Below are 21,392 nucleotides of genomic sequence, written 5' to 3'. Positions count from 1 at the left end.
GTTTTGTTATTGGTGATGCCAGGGGTTGGTCAGTCTGCTTTTCCCCTCAATCCTCTCCTCTCCTCCAAACCCTCTGACTCCACTCTCAGCATGGGCTGCATGTTGGGATTTTTCCTTCATTGCAGTGCCTGGCTCCATGACTTCATTCTGGAAGCAAGGGGCTGAGGGTGTCTGTGTAGGGCACAGGACAGGCAAATTTTGTCTCCAAGGAACCTACTATTTGCCACGCACCCATTTGCCATCAATTCATACAGTCCTCTGCCTCCCCTGAGCAGAAATCACAAGGGCTTGGGGGATCTCTGAGTAGGTTCTGTTTATGTTTCTCGGGCAGGAACACTTTGACCACTTCACCTTTAATGCCTCAGCCTGCAATTTACCACCTGCATTTCAGCAAGGATCTGCCATAACACCTCTATTATAGTGCAGATTGTTGTAACTGCAATTGACAGCTTAAAGCTTATCGATTTTCATTCTTTCTCTTTTATTGCAGTCATTGACACAAAAATCAGGACTTTTACTGAGTCTCCCAGTCATTAATGGACTGGCTGGGCTCCATTGCACTGAACTTTGCTGTACCAAAAATATTAGCTCCTTTCTAGGGGGAGCAGAAAAGCCTAATGGTAAATGCACCACTTTTCTCTCAAACAAGAGACATGCTGAGAAAACACGGCTGTTTTCAGAGTAGGGGTACCTGGCAACAATATCACTCCAATTAGTGGAGATGGATTAATGTGGAGTTACATGGTACACATCAAAATAGGACTTGACATTCCTGACACAGCCCAGATAAATATGTTACTGTATGTGGTTAGTCACTGTTTGGTTGCAGAAAAGAATTAAAAGAAGCAATAACGGAAAAAATAGATTTCTTAATATAAAACCTGATGACTTTGTGGGAGTTCAATGTAGTTTTAGCAACAACACAGCACAGTAAGTGTGTTTTGAAATTTAAACCAAGACAGTAACACAATTCGTTGTGGCTTCACGGTCTTCAAGGTAGAGCTTCCAGGATGTGAAGGCAAATATTCAAGTGTGATGGTCTAGAGCTTGGATGGGGCTGGTACAAAGAGTTCAGATCAGCTTCTGCAGCTCTTGAAGTGAGTTGATGTTTAGGTTGAATATAAGCCTGCTTCTGCTTATAGAAGGCTCATTTCCCAGTTTCCAATCCCACTTTAAATATCAAACCCTCTGCCCGCTGCCAAAGCTTCAGCTGTGTTTCTTTTTCTGATTAATGTGAAGATGCTCTTTATTTATCTGTTCCCTTTTTCTCTTTCAGAAGATCATTGTCAAGGAGACAAGTCAATGTTTTGTCGCATGGAAGTTCTCTCCCGTTACTGCTCCATTCCTGGGTACAATAAGCTGTGTTGCAAGTCCTGCAACACCTACAGCAATGCAACAGAGGATGGCAACACAACCAATGCCAACGTAAATAAGAATAATATCATTGAGGAGGAGCTCCTGACCACCAGCACCCCTCCCGTGGCAGTGACCACCACACAGCCTGCCACCAGCCCTCCTCTGCTTCCCAAAACACGGGCACCCCCTTCCAATGCAACCGAGGAGCACCCAGAAATAAACACAGTGGATGTTCCCTATAAAGTTGATGGGTTGGATAACGAAGTACCACAGCACAACATCATCACACGGAGGAGGCCTTATGAAAGGACAAGGAATCAAAGAATTCAGGAGCTGATCGCTGAGAAAATGAAAAAAGAGACTCTTAGGAAAATAAACTAAAATGGAGATATGGCACAAACAACATTTTTCTCTTATAGAGATGTTACCAACATCATAGTATTGCCCGTCGTAGAGACTAAAAATGGGGGAAAATCGAAGTGGTGCTATGGCAGAGATACCAGATTCTCAAGCCTACTATAAATGGAAATGACAGATTGTTTCATAAGTGCTAATCTGAACACTTTGGTGGCTAGGGTAGGTGTACAGGCTACGGCAGAGTATTAGTGCAATATCCCTACAGTGTGCCACTGAATCCAAACAAACCACATTACTTAGGCCAGGTTAGCAGGTTTCTCAGTTACAGGCTCTTTAAAGTCTTCTATGCCTGTGTAAAACTGCTGGGGAATAGTGATGGGAGTCACACTTAGTATGGAAGAAAGCAGTCCCAAGACTTAATAAATCCCTTTAACTCTGACAAGCAGGGGGTCAGCACTCCTGTGATGCTTCTGTGCCTTGCACAACCCTGGCACAAACGCAGCCACTTCGGGAAGCTCCTGAGGACGTGCCAGGCTGGGTTTGGCTGACCTTGGCAGAGCTGCCTCTGTGGTCACAGCTCGGCATGTGCTCACGTAGCTTCCTGAACCAGGGCTGTGTAAGAAAATACGGAGAGAATTCTGTAGCCATATATTTATGTGTAAATTAAAAACTGACAAACAGTAGTTTACATACTTCCATAAACAGTTTCAAAGGATTCTCCTAAACTTTTGGATACATACAAGACATGTAGGAGGGTAGGTCTGGCCAACTTGGACTGACAACATCCTAGTCTTTCTGTTTACAATTATCCATATTTTTTATAGTCTTTAAGTTCCTGTAATGCAATAGCCTCAGTGACCCTTATTGGTTGGTGCTTTTTTTATTGGTCTGATTTTTTTCTACCCACATTCTGTTTAACTTAAAGATGACTGGATTCTTGTTGTCTTCTCTTTGGTGCTTTGTTAAGACAATTTTTTTTTCCCCCACATAGGATGCAGTTATTTTTGAGGAATTAATTTTGTATTATCTTCCTTTCCTTAGGACAGCTTTATTGGTGCAGAAGTGAACAACTGATTGCTGTGCCCTTACATGAACACACACACACACACACACACACATGTGTATTCACAGCACCAGGTCTGCTAGAAAACTTTGAGATGTGTAACCTGACAACCCTTTGAGTACTTTTTTCCCCTCAAGGTCATCATGGTTTTCATAGGTCATTTTGAATTCCTGGTTGGAGAACAGAAGATGAACTCAGCTTGGCTCTAACACTGCCGAGACAGGGAGCATGGACTGGTTCTGGTTCCTGCTGTGGGTGGCAACTGAGCAGTTTTTTTCCTGGCTTGGATTCTTCCATTTGTTTCTTCTTTGCTGGTAAATCTCCTGCAGAGCCTGGGGCTTCCCTGAAATCCTCTCTTTACCACTAGGTAGGTTGGTGGCTCAAAGTTCAGATTTTCCAGTCTGAGGGGAAGATCTCATCCTCCAGCCTGAGCTGGTCCTGGTTAGAAGCAACACCAGCAGTAAGCTCATATATAAAGTCACAAAATTATTGGGAATTCTCAGCAATGTGTGAGCTCTTCTCTGGCCCAGCTGCTGGCAAAGAGCTTCACAGGTATTGCAAGGTAAAGCACATGTGACTTTCTGTGACTCTACCTTCTGCTGTTGACCACCAGAACTGAATGAGCTGCCCAGTCTCCTCTTCCAAACGAGCCATTCCTCCTGGAAAGGAGGCAAGAGCCTGCAGGAACCTCAGGCTTACAGCACCTACATGTGAGACTGTTCTGGCCTGAACTGTGACCAGACGTTTTTGAAGCACAAGACCTGGTCTAAGAAAAATTCTTCATGGAGATACCAGCCCAAACAGAGAAGGAATGTTTTCAGCTGGTGTCGTGGCTTCAAGTGTCCCTTCCTACACAGGATGAAGGGGATACCCTTAGAGCAGCTCAGATAGCGCAGGGATGAGAGATACACTGAAGACCATGAGGACTGGGAAGCCCAGCAGGCCTGCTCAGAGTCCAGAGCATCAGGAAACATCTCCTGGGCCAAGCAGACGTGGCTGCAGATGCGGAAGCAGCAGCCAGCAGAAGCAAAAATCTGCTCTGCTTTGGAGAAGCAAAACTCAGGCCCTGCAGTTTAGCAGCACAACAGGAAGAGTTCCACTGCAGGCATTCACTCCTGGGACATGGAGTGTCCTCCTGCAGTTAAGGGTGCTTGTCCTTGGTGCCCTGTCCCAGCCCTGCTCCATGCCCTGCTGGCCATCACACAGCCATGGAGCCTCGGGTTCCTCGTGCCAAGGGATTTGTGGTTGCCTACAGACAGGACAAGTTTTAATACCAGTGTAGGCTCAGGTCACATCTGTGCATAGCAGCAATGTAGTAATGAGCACTGAAGGGAAAAAAATTCTATTTATAAACAAGGAAGATGTGTCTAAACCAACATCATTCCAGCTGCTGTGCCATGGCAGACACAAGCTGTAGAGGGCTCCCAGCCTGTAGTCACAGTATTTCTTGCCTTCCACATTTCCTTTACACAGATGTGGTTAGTATAAAACTCATCTTTTCCCCTTCAAGTTAATATCCTTTTAGCTCTGTGGACAATAAAAATAAACCACAACCCCCAGCTTTTTCATAGACTAGAAGCTCATCCAAGCATATGAAACTTAGGAAAAACCCTTACAAACCCAAAGATAGAGTTGGAGCTGGATTTATGCAGATGGAGAGGTAAAATTTTGCTGCCTGGAGAGTACCACTCTTACCCTCTGGGACCTTTTCGAGACCCATTGCTCTGATCCCCTGAGGTAACTCATCTAATAGATTCTGTTCTGTCCTAGCTTCTGGAATAGGCTTAGTCAGCCAGGCAGTGTGAAGAAATACCACAGAAGGCAGTGCTCATAGCTCAAAAAAGCACTTTTCCAGATAAAGTGGAAAGTTCTGCTGCCTCAGGGAGTAGGAACAGCCTCCTGGAAGGTTGGTCTGGTGCTGTGTTAGGCCCAGTGTTCAATAGGAACCCCATGCAATGCCTGGTGTCATCTGCATTTTGGGAGGCTCGTTCCCTTCTCAAACTCACCTTTTGGGAGATTTAATTTGATTTGTTTCTCAGTGGTTTAAAGTCTCCTGAATACTTCTCTAGCTGTTTGTTTTTTTGTTTTTTTTTTGAGGGGGACACTTAACTACTTGAAACAGAAGCTTCAGTCTATGTTGGTCAAGACATTGGGAGGCTGATGGATCAGCTCTTATGGAGCAGGAGCCACCAGCTGCCTTCTCTTCACACTCTTCCTGTATGAGAAGGGGGGAAGTCAAGTCTCTGCAGACCAGGACAGATGGCAGCTTGTAAAGGAGGCATGGGTTCTTAGAAGGTGTTTTTTTCCAGCAGTTCCCCAAGAACATGTACATCACTTCTACTGGAAAACACAACACAGGGCTCTATTGATAAAGAAAAAGCAGCCCCAGACAAAAGGTGGGGTTTGCTCTCCTGAGCTGATCTCATTTCTATGTCATGCAGTGGAAAGTTTGGTCATTTTTTTGTTTGGTTGAACTTTTACAACTATTTTATCTTCTCCACAATGCTGTAATTGGGCAAGAGCATCATCACAGTGGATCTTCTGTAACCAGTTTGCTGTTGCCCAGGTGCTGCATTTTCAGACATAACAGGCAGAATGAAATATTTTAATGTAACCTAATCCCCAGAAACTACAGCAGGTTTATAAACAAATATATTCCTGCAGAGACTATCTCAGAGATCTGAGAGATACAGTAATGTGCTCCCACGAAGCAATGTATTTATGATCTAACCATCCAAGAACACAGTTTTCTCAATTGTCATTTTTCTGGCTGTCTAAATTTAAAGTCCAAGTGACAGCCTCTCATGAAAAAGAAATCCCAAACAAATTCTGGTTTCTTTGGCTTCAGTCATCTGCCAGTTTTTCCACCATCATTTCTTTAAAAATTTCTGCTTTCTATTATGAATGCATCACTTTTTATATTCATATATCCATTCAATATTTAGAGTCTCACAACACCTCCATAGAATCCTTTCAGATATTTTGAGAATTCTAGAAACGGTGCTTTACCAGTACTCAAAGGGTTTTATGTTTTATTTTATTACATAATGCATTTAATGTCTTATTTACTCACCTACAATGCACAGTATTAGCTATGTTCCTCTGAATATCTATATGCAACTTCCATTCACTTACATATGCCTTCACAGAAATTGCAATAAATAGCCATTTCTTGTATATTAAAAATGTATATACAAATTAGAATCTTTAATTTTATAATTTATTAAATTCAAATGTCTGTGTTCTTTTGCAAAAAAAAAAAGTGTTTGGCTTTTCCCTCTGCTTTTTTCATTGAGTTGATGTTATGCAGAGATGCTGGAGGACAAAGACCCAGCATCTTCAGATTCAAAACCAATTCGATTTCTACAACTTAATGAAGTAGGATTGGGATACACTTGCTGCCAAAATCCTACATCCTTGTTACAACATCCATTTTCCAAGGCTAAATATCATGAAGTCACTGGAGCAAAACCTCAAAAATTAATCAAACTCACTTAAACCTGCTTGAGGCCCAAATCCATCCTGGTCCATGTATCATCTCTTTAACAGGCTCAGTTGTCTGGGATTCTATTCAGGACTGATGAGAGAATTCTGCTTTGCATGTCCTATTGATGAAGTAATTGCTCCTTTCTGTGAAATTCTCTTGCACACATTCTCCTGCCGTATCCTGCACACACGTAGCCAGGTTTTCTTTAAAGCATAATTGAATCTTCCCCATCTGACTGAAGTTTGTTGCTTGAGGATTTGAAAGGTCCCTTCTTACTGTGATTATTCAGTGAGCACCATGCAGTGCATTCAAGTCCAGCATTCTTTAATCAGGTAATGAGCCACCTCAACACTTCCCACCTGGAAAGTAATTTACATAATTCAATGCCCCTATAAAACAGTGGACAAGCCCAAACCTGGGGCTCATTTACTGTGATAATTCACTCAGCATTTACAGCTGTGATGAGGGTTATATTTAATTGTCTTTTGCTTTCAAAGATTTTGAGATTTTTAGAGTGGTCATGGCAGACACAAGGGACACCCAAGGTGGGGTCAGTCATGTCCAACACCTCTCCCTCCCCCCTGGTCTTGCTCTCTCTCTCTCTCTCAAATGCCAAAAGGTGACACCCACAGGAGGCCTTCTCCTCCTCTCCTGGCCTACGTCAGATTTTTAGCCCTTGTCACCATCATCTGGCTCTGATGAAAAATAGTTTTTAAAGGCAGCCCAAGCAGCTGCAATTCCAGGCCAGCAGAGCAGTTTTCAGGTTATTCTTAATTAAACCAGGCAGAAGGCAACTCCTGTAAATTTGACTGCCCTTTCACACGGTGAGGTGGGCACAGGATGATTTCCCACGGGATGCTCTGCCTCAACACTTGGCTTTGCTCACAGGGGTGAAAAATGCTGCTGAGCCTTCCTGGGAGATAAATGCCTGGAAACTCCCGTAGGGCTGTGTGTGTACATGTGGATATGTGTGTGTGTGTGTGTGTGCGTGTGTGTGCACTGCTCACCTTTGCCCTCCCCCTGCCCCTCCCCACCGCCTTTTCGGGTCTCTCCTCCTTTAGCAGCTTCCCAAAGCTGAGCAGGGAGCGACGGAGCCACAGAACCGCATCAAGCACAGGCGGCACTTCTAAAATCCCGTTCCAGGAAGGAGCAGAGCAGGATGACACGTGTGGGAGAAGCCTTATCCTATCTCACCTGCCGGATTTATGATTCATCAGCGGGATGCTGCCGCCAGCATCCCCGCAGAGACGGAGCTGAGCCGTGCAGCCCCGCGGTTCCCAGCGGGCCGGGGATGCCTCTCCCGGCTGCAGTCACCGCTAGATGGTGGCACGGCACTAAAAGCACTGTGATCCCAGCCTGGAAAATCCCGGGATCTGTGGAGATGCGCTCCGGAAAGGCCAGATGGAATAAACCCTCTGGGCTCAGTCCCCATCGCAGTGTGGATGTGACAGAGGATGCTGCTGCGCTGCTGTGCCCTGGCTGGGGATGGGGGGCGGAGAAGGAATCCTGCAGGAGAGAAACACAGACAGCACCTGCAGGGGAGAAATAGAGTCAGCATCAATCCCACCACTGAAAATAACTCAAGAATAAGTTATTTTCTGGGGTTGGTATTTCTTAGGGCATCTAAATGCATCCCAGCTCCTCCAGAAGAAAATTTAGAGGCCAGTAACATTACAGGAGGTTACACTGATGATTGCAATTTAATTTTTAAAAATCTTTTGTTAAAGAAACACAACATCTATGGATGGACAAACCTATTTTAGGTGACCCAAGCTACTAGCAGGATAGGGGGTTTCATGTGACCCCAGGCAGGAGAAGGTTTTCAGGTGATGGAAGGGCTGCCCTCACTGAGACCTGCAATAATTCACAGTGCTCAGCTCTCCAGCCTCTTCGTGTGGGGTGTCCAGCAGGGACCAAACCACACCCAGGGACTTTGGGACATGTGATGTGTGATGCATGATAAAAAATGCATCCATGCAAAGATACAATTTATTCATAGGCAGATCAGTAATAACAGACATAAAAGTGTTTATATTATTTTAAGTAAATAGCCTGGGCTGGAATCCCAGGGGAGGTTGCCACCAAGTTGTCACCATGGTTTGGACTTCTGAGACTCCAAAGTATTTTAAGAGAACTCTGCTCTGGCACAGAACTCTCTCTCTCTGCTGGCCATGAGCAGCCACTGCTGATGAAGCCATGACCATGTCATGGCCTAGAAACTCCCAGCAAAGGCTGGAGTAATTTTCCAGCTTAATTAAACTCCGTAATGAAACAAAGTACCTAAATCCCTCTGAGCAAAGGCTCCCGATAGGGCCCCACCCTTGTTCCCAGCTGGATGGAGAGCTCAGGTCCTGCAAGCAGGTCTTGTGCCCTGTCGTGGTTTGAAGGGAAGTGAGTTTTTTTGGAAGTAGTGGTCAAACCAATTAGTCTTTAGATCTGAATATTGGCACCTTTGTTGGCCACTAAGAGGTGGACACGCCTCTGAGGACACGAGGGGTTAAAAGCCGGATTTCCCAGCAGGACTCTCTCTTTCCTGCTCTGCTTTCGGAGAGGGAGCGTCTCCTCCTCTCCCCTGCCGGCCTGGCTAGGCCGGGTGGGGGAGGGGAGCAAGGTGGGCCTGGCTTAGCAAGGTGGGCCTTGGGGTGGGGAACAGAGGGAGCTGGAGTGGAGCTGGTCCAGCTTCCATCTAGAATGGAGGGGTGGAGGGAGAACTTTGGAGGTGCCTTCCGTCCCCCTCCCTGTCCCATCCCGTTCCCCCCCCCTTCCCCCCCCCGGTCCCGTCTCTCTCCTCCCCCCACAGAGAGAAGGTGCCGAGTTGGAGCTGCTTGTGAGAGCTGCAGTGCCTGCGATCGCCTGTGCCTGACCTTGGTGGTGGGAGATAAAGCTTTTAACTCTTTCTAAGGCAGAAGAGAGTTATCCCTGGACGCTGTATTCTCATAGTTGGTGGTTTTAGAAGAGAGAGGACAGCCTGGGACCGAGAGGGTAATGTGAGATGAAAAGAAGCCCCTTCGATGGCCGGAATGAAGAGGAGTGGCTTATGAGGCCGGACTTTTCTTGCATAATGATAGCCATAGACGGACCCTGGACCCTCCTGACTATAAATAAGACTGTGTTTGGGTGGATGTTTTTGGCTCAAACCCAGAGACGTTCTGGCCTGCTTCTTGGAGCCCCCGGCCCCAGGGGTAAATGGGGGGGACCTGAGTCCCAAAATGAGAAGATGGCTGGTTTTTGGTACTTGGCCAAAACATCCTTAAAAAGAGCCCTGTTGCAGTGCAGGTCCATGGACGGCAGTGAGAGTGCCGGACATGGAAAGGAGGGTGTCACCCTGGCAGACCCTTCCAGGCAGTGCCATGGGTGACGTGGGAACACGGGATGGTGGACCTGTGTTTCCTGTGGGGGGGGGGGGTCTGTGGTGCGAGAGAGACTCCTCTCGTCCTGGATGGAATGTGGATTGTCTGAATTTTAAAGGATGATGGTTTGGATTAGGAACCCAGGGTTGTTGGGGGATTAAGCAAGTAGATGAAGGTAATGTGCTGGAGACAACTGAGTGAGCATGTATGGAATGGAAATTGGGGGGAGGAGAAGCAGTGTTTTGGGAGGTTTTCTCTTCTGCTTTTGGGTGGCTGGGTTTTTCTTTCCTTTTCTATTGTCCATTGTTATGTAATATAATAAATTGTCTGTCTGTTTCAAGAAGTAGGCCTGCTCTGCTCTGTTCTTGACCACATCTCACAGGAGTTCATTAGGTAAAATATACCCTCATGGGTGCATTGGCATTTTGTCAAATGTCAACCCATGACATGCCCTGTGATGTGCTGCAGCACCCAGCCCTCACAGCAACTGGGTCCTCACCTGCAGAGGGTGAGAAACAGCCAGGAAGTCACAGAAAATCCGTGTGCATCAGTAACAGTGCACACACACAGCCACCACCAGTTGCTGGGTGAGCTGCAGTCAAGGCAACAGCTGTGGGTGCAATCCAACTCTTTCTAGTCAATACAAAAGCAGCTCATTAATATTTCATGGCACTGTCTTCACTGGTACCGTAGTGGCTGCTTGCTGTAATGCACAGGAGGTTAATGGGCTGGGGGTGTAATTAGAGAACACAAATCATCTGGAATCTGGCACAAATCAGGTCAAAACATTTTCCTTTTCTAAACTTTTAATGACAAACATGGAAACACAGAATCACAGAATGGTTTGGAATGGAAGGGACCTTAGAGATCATCTTGTTCCACCCCCTGTCATGGGTAGGGACATCTTCCACTAAACCAGGTTGCTCCAAGCCCTGTCCAATCTGGCCTTGAACACTTGCAGGAATCCACAACCTCTCTGGGCAACCTGTGCCTCAGCACACTCACAATAAAGAATTTCTTTGTAACCTAAATCTCTCCTCTTAATTTAAAACTGTTGCCCCTTGTCCCATTCAGTATCTGCCCTGTAAAAAGTCACTCTCCCACATGCAGGAGAGGAGCAGCTCTTCCAGGCTGTTGATGCACCTTCAAGGAGGACCTGCACTGAGGTGTGGAGATGCTCAGTGTCAGGTTAACCCTGTCCCCCAGCCCTGGCAAGAGCCAACAAGCTTCAAAAATGCCCAGAGGAGCATCACCTGTTACACTTACCCAACTCTGCTAAACTTCACAGATTTCCCAAAAACTGGAAGCATTCAAAAAAAAAACCCCAAAACTAACAAACATAAAACCAAACCAAAAAAATAACTGTTAGCATTTATATCTCAGACACTCAAGCAAGCCCTGCAGAACTCACAACTGGTGCTTTCCTCTGCAGCTCAAGCACTGCTGCTGTTGCTGTTTTCTTTTGCCATTAATCCCATTTGGTGACAGTTTTCATGCACCTAGGAATGCTGATTCACTGCACCCTTGGGGAGTATAAATGCAGGAAACTGGGATGATTTATCCAGACCTGTCCTCACAAGTGCTTGGGAAAAAACCTATGGTATTCTTGCAACAAGCATTCAAAGTTGCATCTTGTTTCTTTTAAATTAAGATTTTTCGAGGATGCAGCTGATGAAAGAAGAAACCAAATGGCTGTGGTTGAGGGGTTGAGGGAAGAAAAAAAAAAAAAAAAAAGAAAAAAAAAAAAAAAAAAAAGAGGAAGAAGGTATATTATATTTGTCCCTTCCACCTGGCATGTTCTACTCACTCCATCAGACCTTTGGGAGGGAGGCAACTCCAGCAGGGAGGAGGGGCTGACCAGGGCAGAGGAACCATCTTGAAGGCTCTTCTTAAAGAGAATGTATTCATGCACATCTGCACATGTGGAGCTTGTTTCCAGATCAGTGATCTTCCTCACAAAATGTTTTTCCCAAGCTCCATACTGCAGCTGCTTGGCATAGCTGGTGTCTGAGGGTTTTTTTCCCTTTTGATGGTAATCATGTTTCCTACAAGCAAGAAGGAAAAAGTTGAAGCTCTGAGTTATGACAGCATGATCCCAGCTGATCATTGCTGTTAGTGAATTTAATACATGAAGGTTGTGGGTCATTTCAGATAAATTCAGCTGTTTGGCACCAGAAGTCCAGACAAAGAGCTTAAGCTTACATACCTGTTATATTGAAATGCTAAGCAACGGCTATTTCCAGGAAAAAAATAATCTGCTTGGAACCATATCCTGAAGGGATGCACAAGTCTGTTGAGCTGCTTATTTCTTTTTACTGGAGATAAGGAAAAAACCTGAATGATGAGTGTGGGCTTGGGTGACTAAATCAGCTGTTACAGCCAATTCCAGCCCGAATGCTGGTAACACAGAATATTTGCATTAAAACGAAAGCAGTGGGTTTTAATTTAGGATTTCTGCTTTTCTCTTCATCCCTCCAGCAGGTCAGGACAGGCACTGTGGGGAGCAGCAAGGCTCAGAAATGCAGTCATACTCCCTGGCCTGGGCACACAGGGAAATGTGGGATGGCTCTTCCCCAGGAAAGAGCAGCAGCTGTTGGGACTGCCTCTGAGGACAGTGTTGGGAAATAAATACAGAAGGAAGATACTGCTGCAACATAACAATTCACCTCCCCACGCAGCGTGATGCTGCAAGAGAGGCCATGAGAGGGACACCAGGGCTGCTCCAGAATTGCAATCAGTTTGCAGCATGTTAATAACCCAGGAAACAAAGGCAAATTCCTGCTGCCCAGGGACCCGCAAGGCTGGATGCTGCCAGTACCCCTGGCAAACCAATTTGCTGTAATCCCCTTGTGTGGCCTGAGAGAAACACTGAGCAAGGATGATACTGGGAGCAGTGGGAGAGGGGGATTGGTGGGGCAGAGCCCTGGGAGGTGCCATGGCAGGGGCGGCTGTCGCTGTGCCTCCACAGCAACATGGATGTACAGCTGAATCCAGGGATGTACAGCTGAATCCTGGGATGTACAGCTGAATCCAGGGATGTACAGCCCAGTGATGTACAGCTGAATCCAGGGATGTTCAACCAGTCCTGGGAGGTACAGCTTGGTCCAGGGGTGTACAGCTCAGCCCAGAGATGTTAAGCTCAACCCACAGATGTACAGCTCAGCCTAGGGATGTACAGCTCGGTCCAGGATGCAGGGCCTAATCCAGGGTCGTAAAGCTTGGCCCAGGAATGTATAGTTCAGCCTAGGGATGAACAGCTTGATCCAGGGATGTACAGCTCAGCCCAGGGACGTGTGGCTCAATCCTGGGATGTACAGCTCAGCCCAGGGATGTACAGCTCAGCCCAGGGATGTGTGGCTCAATCCCGGGATGTACAGCTGGGCTCAGCAGTGCTCGGCTCAGTGCAGAATGGGAGCAGAGAGCAGCACTAACGAAGCTGCAAACCCCCACTGCCTCTTGGGCACACCAGCACAAATTTGTTCACAAAATAAGGCAGAGAAGGAAGAAAAACAGCCCCAAACGCTCAGAATTCCCCTTTCAGCAATAAAGCACGAGGGATCCACGGCTCCTCTTTCCCCACGGCAGCCTGGAGCACAGGCAGCCCTTCCCCTCCCTTCCATCGGGAGCCGCGGCCGCCCGGAGCCGCAGGGATGCGGCTGGAGGCGCTGGGGCGGCCCGGCCCGGCCGGTGCCCGCGGGCTGCGGCTCGGGCAGGGCAGGCAGCCAGGGATATCAGGGATATTTTTAGCAACAGCAACAAACCAGGCAGCGGGATCAGCTGACTGAGGCAGGAGCTGGCGCACGGGCTGGTGTCAGCACATCTCCCGTGCTGGGAGCGGGGAGGAGGCAGCGGGGCAGAGCCGCCGGCCCGGGGAAAGGACAGAGACCGTGCCCCAGCCCGCAGGTAAGGAAGGGGAGGGGGTCTGGCACGGGCTGTGTGCCGGGGCCGCCGGGAATAGCCGGGATGGCGGCAGGCGGTGATGCTGGAGGCAGGGTGGAGCTGCAGGGCAGCGGGTCCCGCTCCCCGGGCTGCGGTGACGGGAGGTGACCTCGGCCGAGCCAGCGCCGTGCCCAGAGCGGAGGGGAGCGCACCCGGGCGGGACCTGATCCATTCCACCATCGGGAGAGTTTTACTGCAAATAGGGGATTTAATTTCCTTCCGGGGGAAGGGCGTGTTGGCAGGACTTGGTTACTGATTAGCGCTATCGCGATTTAACACGACATGCCCGCGCCCCTGAGCAGAGCATCCGCTCTCGCTGCCGGGCCCGGACTGACACTGCCCGGCTCAGGCAAGGGCTGCCAGGGAGGGAAGGAGGGAGCCTTTTCTTTAAGGCTTCAAGACATGAGAAAAACAGAGCAGACAGGGAAAAGGATAATAAAAAGGCCCTAAGGTTTAAAACAAGCGTCTCCTGCTCTCAGGTCAGCAAATCCCAGTTTGGCTGGCTTTACCAGCAGCACCTGAGAAAAACCAGTGAGGGCCAGCAGCAGCCTGGGCAGGGATGGGCACCCGGAGCTCTGCCCTGGGCTGGGCATGAGCTGCTCGTTTGTGCTCCCTGCGAGAGCTGCAGCTTTGCAGGGAGGTTCAACAAAGCCAGCATGACAAGCAAGGCATTAAAAGAGCTAGCAAGGCACTTCTGTGTTTAATCACACAACAAAGCTGTATTGTGTCTGCAGATTAGTCACATACAAATTTCATTGGGGGAAGCAGTAAAAAAAAATATTATAATCCAGGCTATGCGGTCATTTCTGCCAGAAGGGGAGATAAGCAAAGCACAGAGGGGAGTGTTTGGAGAAAAAAAAAAATCAGTACAGTTAGAAAACACTGCAGCACAAAATATACTGAAATATTTGTAAATCAATATATTTAACTGAGTAGTGGCAGCAGTTTGATGGAAACCCATCCTAAAAGGAGTTGAAGATGACTATTTGAATATAAAGGACATTAATTAAATCCCTTTGACCCTGTGTAAGCACTCAGGGGAGGACCTACCTCTCTGTGACTACATTTATGAACTACAGACAAAAGTGACCCTGTACATTCTCACCTGCAGCTTCTAGAAGAGACCACTGAGATGTTGCTTTACTTGGGTCGTGCTCCCCACAGGGGAAGGGCAGCTCCTCTCCTGCTGGGTTCAGCTCCTGCCTGCTTGGACTGAGGGTGAAGTCAGAGCCCTGTCACAGTGAACAGAGGTGGAGCTTTAAATAAGGAGAGCAGTTTGTGCCTTGCTGCTCCAACAGGGGCAGGGAGACAAGCTCATGCCCTTGCCCTACACCTCTCCAGCTGTGCTCCCTTGCATTGCTTCAGGAGGGAGCACCATTGCTGATCTCCTTAGTGAACCTTCCATTTACTGCCACATTGAATGACTTGGCTTCTTTGGAACATTTATGAAGCTCTTTATGAAGCCATGGATATAAAAGTACTGCCAGCAAATTAAAATGCAGATTTGTTAACATCCGTGTTCACCACAAGAAGACCTCAGGTGGCTCAGGTAGAACCAAGGCCAGGATTTCTTTACCAGGGCAGGTTTGCACATGCTGATCATGTCTGCTCTGTTCTTTGCAGCCATGGCACCCCGGATCAGACTGAGCCTTTCAAAGCCTCTCCCAACCATCAGAGAAACCCATGAGGAAGCACTGGAGGACCCAAGCAGCAACCCCAAACGTGCTGGGGGTGCTGCAGCCGGCCCAGACTCGTACTCCAGCGATGACTACATCCAATCCATCTGCCACCTCGCCAGACCCACCTTCCCAGCCCTTCTGGAAAGCAGACGTAAGGCTCAGGACAGAGAGACCCTGAAGACCCTTGAAGATGTGTCAGGTTCTCCACGGCTTGTGGGGACACAGCAGGAAAGGTCAAAATGTAAATTGACCGATTTCATCTCCAATGTGGTGCCACTGAGAAAAGTCCCACCTGCAGAAACCGACTTTTGGTCCAGAGAGGACCCTCTGGAACAGATTTACACCAATGCGGGAAATCTTTGTTCCTCCAAGTCTTCTTCCTGTGATGAAAGTGCCAGCACTGGTAACTCACAGTGCAACTCCTCTGCCCCAAATGGTGACCCTCATCCTGCAAACCTGGAAGAAAAAAACACAGGGAAAACCAGTTTTCCACGAGTGTTCCATTTTCCAAGGCTTCCCTCCCCGAGACCAGTTCAGAAAGAAGCAGTATGCTCAGAGCTGAGGTATCTCAGAAGGGATGAGGGAACAGTTTTGGGGAATAACCACAGTCAGAAAGAAAATGGCTCAAAGTTCATTAACACTGAAGGGCTGTTGGCAGCCTCAGCCAGAGGGAAGGTGGTGGGAAACTCAGCCCTGCCCTGCTCTGTAAGAAGCCAGAATCTGTTCAATACAGCAGGCATAGATGAAAAAGAAGGAAGAGAAACTTCTCACTGTGATAAAAATGTCAAGGGTGATGTTCCCACTAAGCAGAGATACTTCGAGTCTTTCCAGGTACCTAAAAAAGCCACCATCCATAACTGGATTTCAGAGCACAGATGCATCTGGAAAGAAGCAAAGATAAAAGCTTGTTTGCTCCCAGCCATTGCTGAAGTGTGAAGAGGTAGCTGCTTAGAATAATTTTATTCACAAGATATAACCACCCTGTGCTCTAGCAGCTCTCCCTGGAGTCCTCACACAGAAAACATGGCTTGAACATGCATGCGAGTCAGGCAGACTCTTGTGATCCATCATATCCCTCATCCGTGGGCAAAGGGACAATTCAGAGTCTCATCTGCTAAGGAAACAGCAATCAGTTCTCATTTTGGAAAGGCAACAGTTCATAAAGCATCTCCTCCCACCTACTGCAAGACTGCCCTGAGCACGAAGAAAAGCTGGAGAGAGCTGGAGAGAACACAGATCCCATCTGTGCTGGAGAAGAAGTGGGAACATTGAAATACCAGTGCTTTCCAGCCAAGCAGCCAGATGTTGCTGACACTTGGGTACAGTTGTTCAAAAAGGAACCCTTTGCCCAAGGCTTGGACAGTACGAAATGCTCTCTCTCTGAGACACACATTTACTGGGAGACCCATCAGATCCCTGCCTCTGCACCAGGATCCCACTGGAGAGGTCATCCAACAGAGCAGTAGCATAAAGAAATATTTCTTAAAAATCATCAGAAGTTTTTTGTGAGGATTTGCTGGAGGGCAACGTGGAGAATATTGTAACTCCTTGGGTGGGGATTTCCCTGGTGCTTTTCCTGGCACAACTCTGTTCTCTTTACTCCTGGACTTACCCCTGGCAGGAGGAGAGCTGGGAGCCCTGGTGGGCATTGCCGTGGCAGTGCTGTGGCTGTTGTGGAGCCAGCTGTAAAGAAACAGGCATCGTGTTGGACTCTGCACTGTCACAGCCAGGCTGGGCACCACGGGCACCCACGGGATTTGCAGCTCAGGTGCAGGAGCCCCACGAGCCCACACAGAGCTCTGCAGGCTCAGAAGAGCAGCCTAGGCTGAGGGGCAGCCCAGGGATGCTGGGCTGGTGCTCATAGAACCTGTGTGTAAAATAGTAACTTGTGTTTCCCTTCATACCTGTGCTTCTGTATTCTCACCTACCTGACCCTGCTGATGATGTTGACTGAGCTTTACTTTGTGCTGTGAGACTGAAACATGGAAAAAACAAATGGGCACATTCCAACCATCCAGCACACATCATATACCAACAATTCATGTTGATGGTGTTGTTATGTGAGATGTCTGTAGAACCAGAAGCATTCCCTCTAGGCTGGGGCCATCCCTTGCTGCCACACAAAGACTTCTCTGTCAGAGAAGCTGCCATGGGCACTTTCTCCTGCAGTCAGAGCAACCTGACCCACCTGTGTCTGGTGCCACACTCTCCATAGCCAGTCAGGAGATGTAGCTGAAAAAGCTGCAAAGCAATACCAGCCTAATTATTACTACTACTAGGAATAAATGTTTTGGCACAGCAGAGAGCAGAGGGACCAGGCTGTTTGCTCAACAGCAGCTAAGATGAGAAACAGCACTGGAAAGCTGCAATTATAAAAATGCACACAAGTGATTTCCAAACCACCCTCAAGCAGATTAAATGAAAAAGCAACTTCTACTCGGTACCAACATGAGTGTAAATATGCTCAAAGGATCAAAAGGTGAGAGTGTTTGAGCTTCTCATCCTCACATCTCTTACCTCAAATATTTTTTTCTTCTGTTGAAACTCATTAGTGCTATGGAGCTGAGCTCTTTCTCAGTTCTGTTTCTGAACTAATCACACAGCAAGTACAGAAGTGCAGGTGGCTCCAGCATTCATTGAAGCTGATGGAGAAAGTTGAACCCGGGAGGTCCCAGCCTGCTCTGCCTCCTCCACACCTGCCCCTCCCTTCTCAGGAAAATGCTGGGGTTTCAGTGATGCTTGTCCTCACTGCTCTGCTGTCATTTAAATTTCTCTCCATGTGAATATTTATGACTCTAATGCCTAACAGGTCTTGTGCCAGCTGCATGTGTCACTGCTTTTGACAGAGGAAACAAATAAAATCCTTCCATCCAGTTGTTGTTTCCATTCTGCATTCCACAGGGGATTATTTACAGTGCTGGGCTGATCCACAGCACCTGGGCTGTGACTTGCCATGCAAACACCTTCTCACTCTGCCAGGTCACCAAAGGCCTTCACACCTCATCCCCTCAGCAGCTGCTGCCCAGGACTGTGATTCCTGTGATGTGTAAACCCATCACCTTTTCTCTCCAGAGCAAAGAGGAACAGCAGCAGATGAGAGCTCAGCCCAGGACACACTGGGAAAAGCCTCCAACTCCTCTAATGTAGGACTGGAGCAGGCTCTGGGATGGTGGCAGGGTTGGGGTCAGAGCTGGGGACATTTAAAAACACAGTGTTAATTCCAGGTTTGCTCAGCAGCAGCAGCTGTTATGTGCCCATGGAGCACCAGGGTTTGGAGTTAGGTCTGGAGCAATGAGGCTTTGGAGTGAACTGCCTCTTTCTGCAGAATAGTTTCACTTTAGTAAAAACTGAGATTCTACTGAAGCAACTGGGTTTTGCAAGAGGAGCAAAGCTGCTGGGATGCAACATAGATGGGGGCAAAGAGACATGGGCAAATGAGGGTCACAGAGGTGGCAAGGCAGGAAGGGAGGAGGGCAAGGTGGGGCTGTGGTGCCAGTGAGTGAGCAGGGCAGCTCCCAGCAGGAGGGGGATGCAGGGCCAGGAGCCCCGGGCTGAGGAATTCCAGCTGTGTAGTAGAAGCTGTGACAGGCAAGAAAAGTAACTCTGGTTTAACACAAGACAGAGGCAGCAGATAGGGAGGGTTGTTTCTATTCAGGTTCACTTAACTCCTGCTTTGAAAAGCCCATCCTCACCTTTTTCACAATCAGTTCTGTTGGAAACGATCATGATGGTCTTTGTGAAATCACTGCACCATTAAATATGCACCAGTTCCCTGCATAAGGCAGTTCTGCAGCTGCACAACATCCATCACCCACCTGCTGCAGGTGTACTTAGGGCTGGTTCAGGGAGGGGATGGGGATTGGGGCAGCCTTGTCCCTCCCCTGTCACAGCCTCTCTCCCCCAGCTGCTGAGGGAGCCTGCAGTCCCACCAAAGAACAAACAAATGGGATGCTGTTGGGTGGGATAACGTGGTCTGTAGTTATGCAGCACTGTTCTCCCTGTTCACCCCATGGGTGCACACCGGGGCCATCAGAAAATGCTCTCCCTCTTTCCCTCTCTGCAGAACAGCCCCTGAGGATTCACTGGTCAGGGTAAGCCTGTAGAAGTTGCTGCTTGTTCAGAAGTGCTTCCAGACAAGAAAGAAAACCTTATTGAGGAATGTAGGTCACAGAGAGAGATAAAAGCCATGCTGCTTCCATGGCCAATCTCATGGCAGGCTCTGCATTTGAAGTCACCGGCAGAAAAATCTCATTTATTGAGATCATCAGAACTGCCAAAGGGATTTGGATTAATTTGAATGGGGAATTGGTATCCAAATCCCACCGGCAGCTTTCAGTCCCAGACTTCACATCCAGTTCACAAGCAAACTGTGAGCTAAGATGGCAATTTTGCCTGCATGACCAAGCAGCCTCTTCCTGCTGCAAACCGTAAATGCATTTGGACACGGAAAATCATGACCAGAATTTACAAACCAGAGATGGCGAGGCAGAAAGAAAACTGTCCCACTCTTTCCTCAGATTCTTGTCTTTTAGATGACAAACACATGCATCAGCTGAAACCACAGGCGAGGAAGGAACAGCTCCTGAGCCTGTCCCTGGTGTCAGCCCTGTGCAGTGCAGGAGGTGCTCAGGAGCTCCTCCAGCCTCACCCACCCAGGAGGGGCCTTTCTGTGCCCACACAGACAGCCAGCAAGAGAGATGCTGATGAAAAAAACAAAATATGAGGCAGTGCAGTGTGGTTACAGACAGGGATATGCCATGGATGGGGCTCTGTCAGCCAGGGATTGTAACAGAGGCAAGTGGGGCCAGATCGCAGGGCTGCACACACATGGAGATGATGGAGGGGCAAGAGCAAGGTCAGCAAATTCAGTTTCTAAAAAGGTCTTTAACTTTGAAGTTAGGATTGAAGCAGCTATTTTTGATTTCAGGAAAAAAAAATCCAGTTCTTAAAGCTCCAAGGAAACCTTAAAGCTCACACACCTTAAAGGAGATCAGACCTGAGCCCAAGGCAAAACCCAGGATGTGGTTTGTGGGTGGTGCCTCAAGCTTTCCCCTGCCCTGAAGTGCCTGCATTTGGTCCTAATTCCTCATTGAGGGCATATTTTAATTAACTTTCAGCCTTCCTAAATGGAGACTAACTTCATTTATCATGGTGCAGAATGAAGTTAGACTGCATTTAGTGATAAGCAGGAATCCCTTAGCTTTGAATTAAACCTTGACTGAACCATAAGAAGACGTGATTAATGGCAAAGTGTTTTGTATTTTCCATTTGCATCTGTAACCATGGGCAGAAGAGAGCTCTGAAATGATGGCCAAAAGCTTTACTGCTTGTGTTTGAAGAGCCAGAATGTTCAGGCACAGCTCTGTGCCTTGCTCACCAGGGCCCACATGTGTTTTTGTGGCTGGCATCTCTTATGTGGGCCACAGTTGACAGCAGATGACCCCTGAAGTGCCACATCCTGGGCTTGTGGCCTTTCCCCATGCTCAGGGATTCTCAAGTATAATCTAATTTGCTTGACACGAGCTAGAGCTGATGCAAAATACATGTTGTGTAAATAGAGAGATATTGTTCCTGGTAATTGCAGCCTTCCTGGAATTAATGGTCCTGGAGGAAATGCTTCCTAGGACTGTTGCAAAGAGCTGTAGGAAAACTGGGCATTTTTAGAATACCAGCTTGTTGCTCCATAAAGTTTGACCAAATGCCATTTAAATCAAAGGGAGCCTTTAAGTGCTTTGAAATGGGCTTGTAATGGGAATAATTTTCTGCTGCATTTAAAGCAGGGATTTCTAATAGCAGCTGACGAGGAAAATCAAATTATTAGTTTATTTATTTGTGTGCATTAGCATTGTATCCACTATTTCTTGTCTTTGCTTTTAAATTAACCTAGCTGAAAGCCCACGAGCCTGCTGTGAGCTTAGCAAAAACTGTGTGTAAGCCACAAGGCTTTATCTGCCTGTGCCTCACACACCTGCAGGGGCTTTGTCCCTCGGGATCAGCAAATCCCTGCTCTGCAGAGAGGGTGGTCACACACGGTGAGAGCAGGAGGAGCCAGCAGGGACACTGCACATCTCATCTGGCAGCACAAAGTGACATTTGCAAGTCAGCTGTGCTGAGCTGAATGTTTTGTTATTTTTTCCTGCATGGTATGTGGGAGAGCAAAT

At 47.7% G+C, this 21,392-nt stretch overlaps 2 protein-coding genes and 1 long non-coding RNA gene across 3 annotated transcripts in view; all 3 read left to right on the top strand.

Moving 5' to 3' along the window:
- ADAMTS2 (ADAM metallopeptidase with thrombospondin type 1 motif 2) overlaps nt 1-5,962 on the top strand; it is a 173,437-nt gene extending 167,475 nt beyond the window's left edge. The window contains exon 22 of the mRNA XM_063413222.1: nt 1,277-5,962. Coding sequence (XP_063269292.1) covers nt 1,277-1,737 — 461 coding nt within the window. The 3' untranslated portion in view covers nt 1,738-5,962. The remainder of the gene's footprint in view (nt 1-1,276) is intronic.
- A 1,808-nt stretch (nt 5,963-7,770) lies between these two features.
- On the top strand, nt 7,771-9,956 carry LOC134558932 (uncharacterized). The gene is made up of 2 exons (XR_010082430.1): nt 7,771-8,893; nt 9,064-9,956. It is a non-coding gene; the product is annotated as an uncharacterized LOC134558932 (long non-coding RNA).
- A 3,344-nt stretch (nt 9,957-13,300) lies between these two features.
- Nucleotides 13,301-18,104, top strand: LOC134559122 (uncharacterized). Its single transcript, XM_063413652.1, has 2 exons — nt 13,301-13,516; nt 15,176-18,104. The coding sequence occupies exon 2, from the start codon at nt 15,178-15,180 to the stop codon at nt 16,165-16,167; it is 990 nt and encodes a 329-aa protein (XP_063269722.1). The 5' UTR covers nt 13,301-13,516; nt 15,176-15,177; the 3' UTR covers nt 16,168-18,104.
- The last annotated feature ends 3,288 nt before the right edge of the window (nt 18,105-21,392 follow it).

This window comes from Prinia subflava, chromosome 16 (assembly GCF_021018805.1).
Source record: "Prinia subflava isolate CZ2003 ecotype Zambia chromosome 16, Cam_Psub_1.2, whole genome shotgun sequence".
NCBI classification, from domain to species: domain Eukaryota; kingdom Metazoa; phylum Chordata; class Aves; order Passeriformes; family Cisticolidae; genus Prinia; species Prinia subflava.
Note: the sequence above shows the minus strand (reverse complement) of the source record. Positions and strands in the feature narration are given on the sequence as shown.

Bases quoted from the DNA above. Each gene is read 5' to 3' on its own strand.
- LOC134559122 (XM_063413652.1), top strand. From the start codon at position 15,178: ATGGCACCCCGGATCAGACTGAGCCTTTCAAAGCCTCTCCCAACCATC.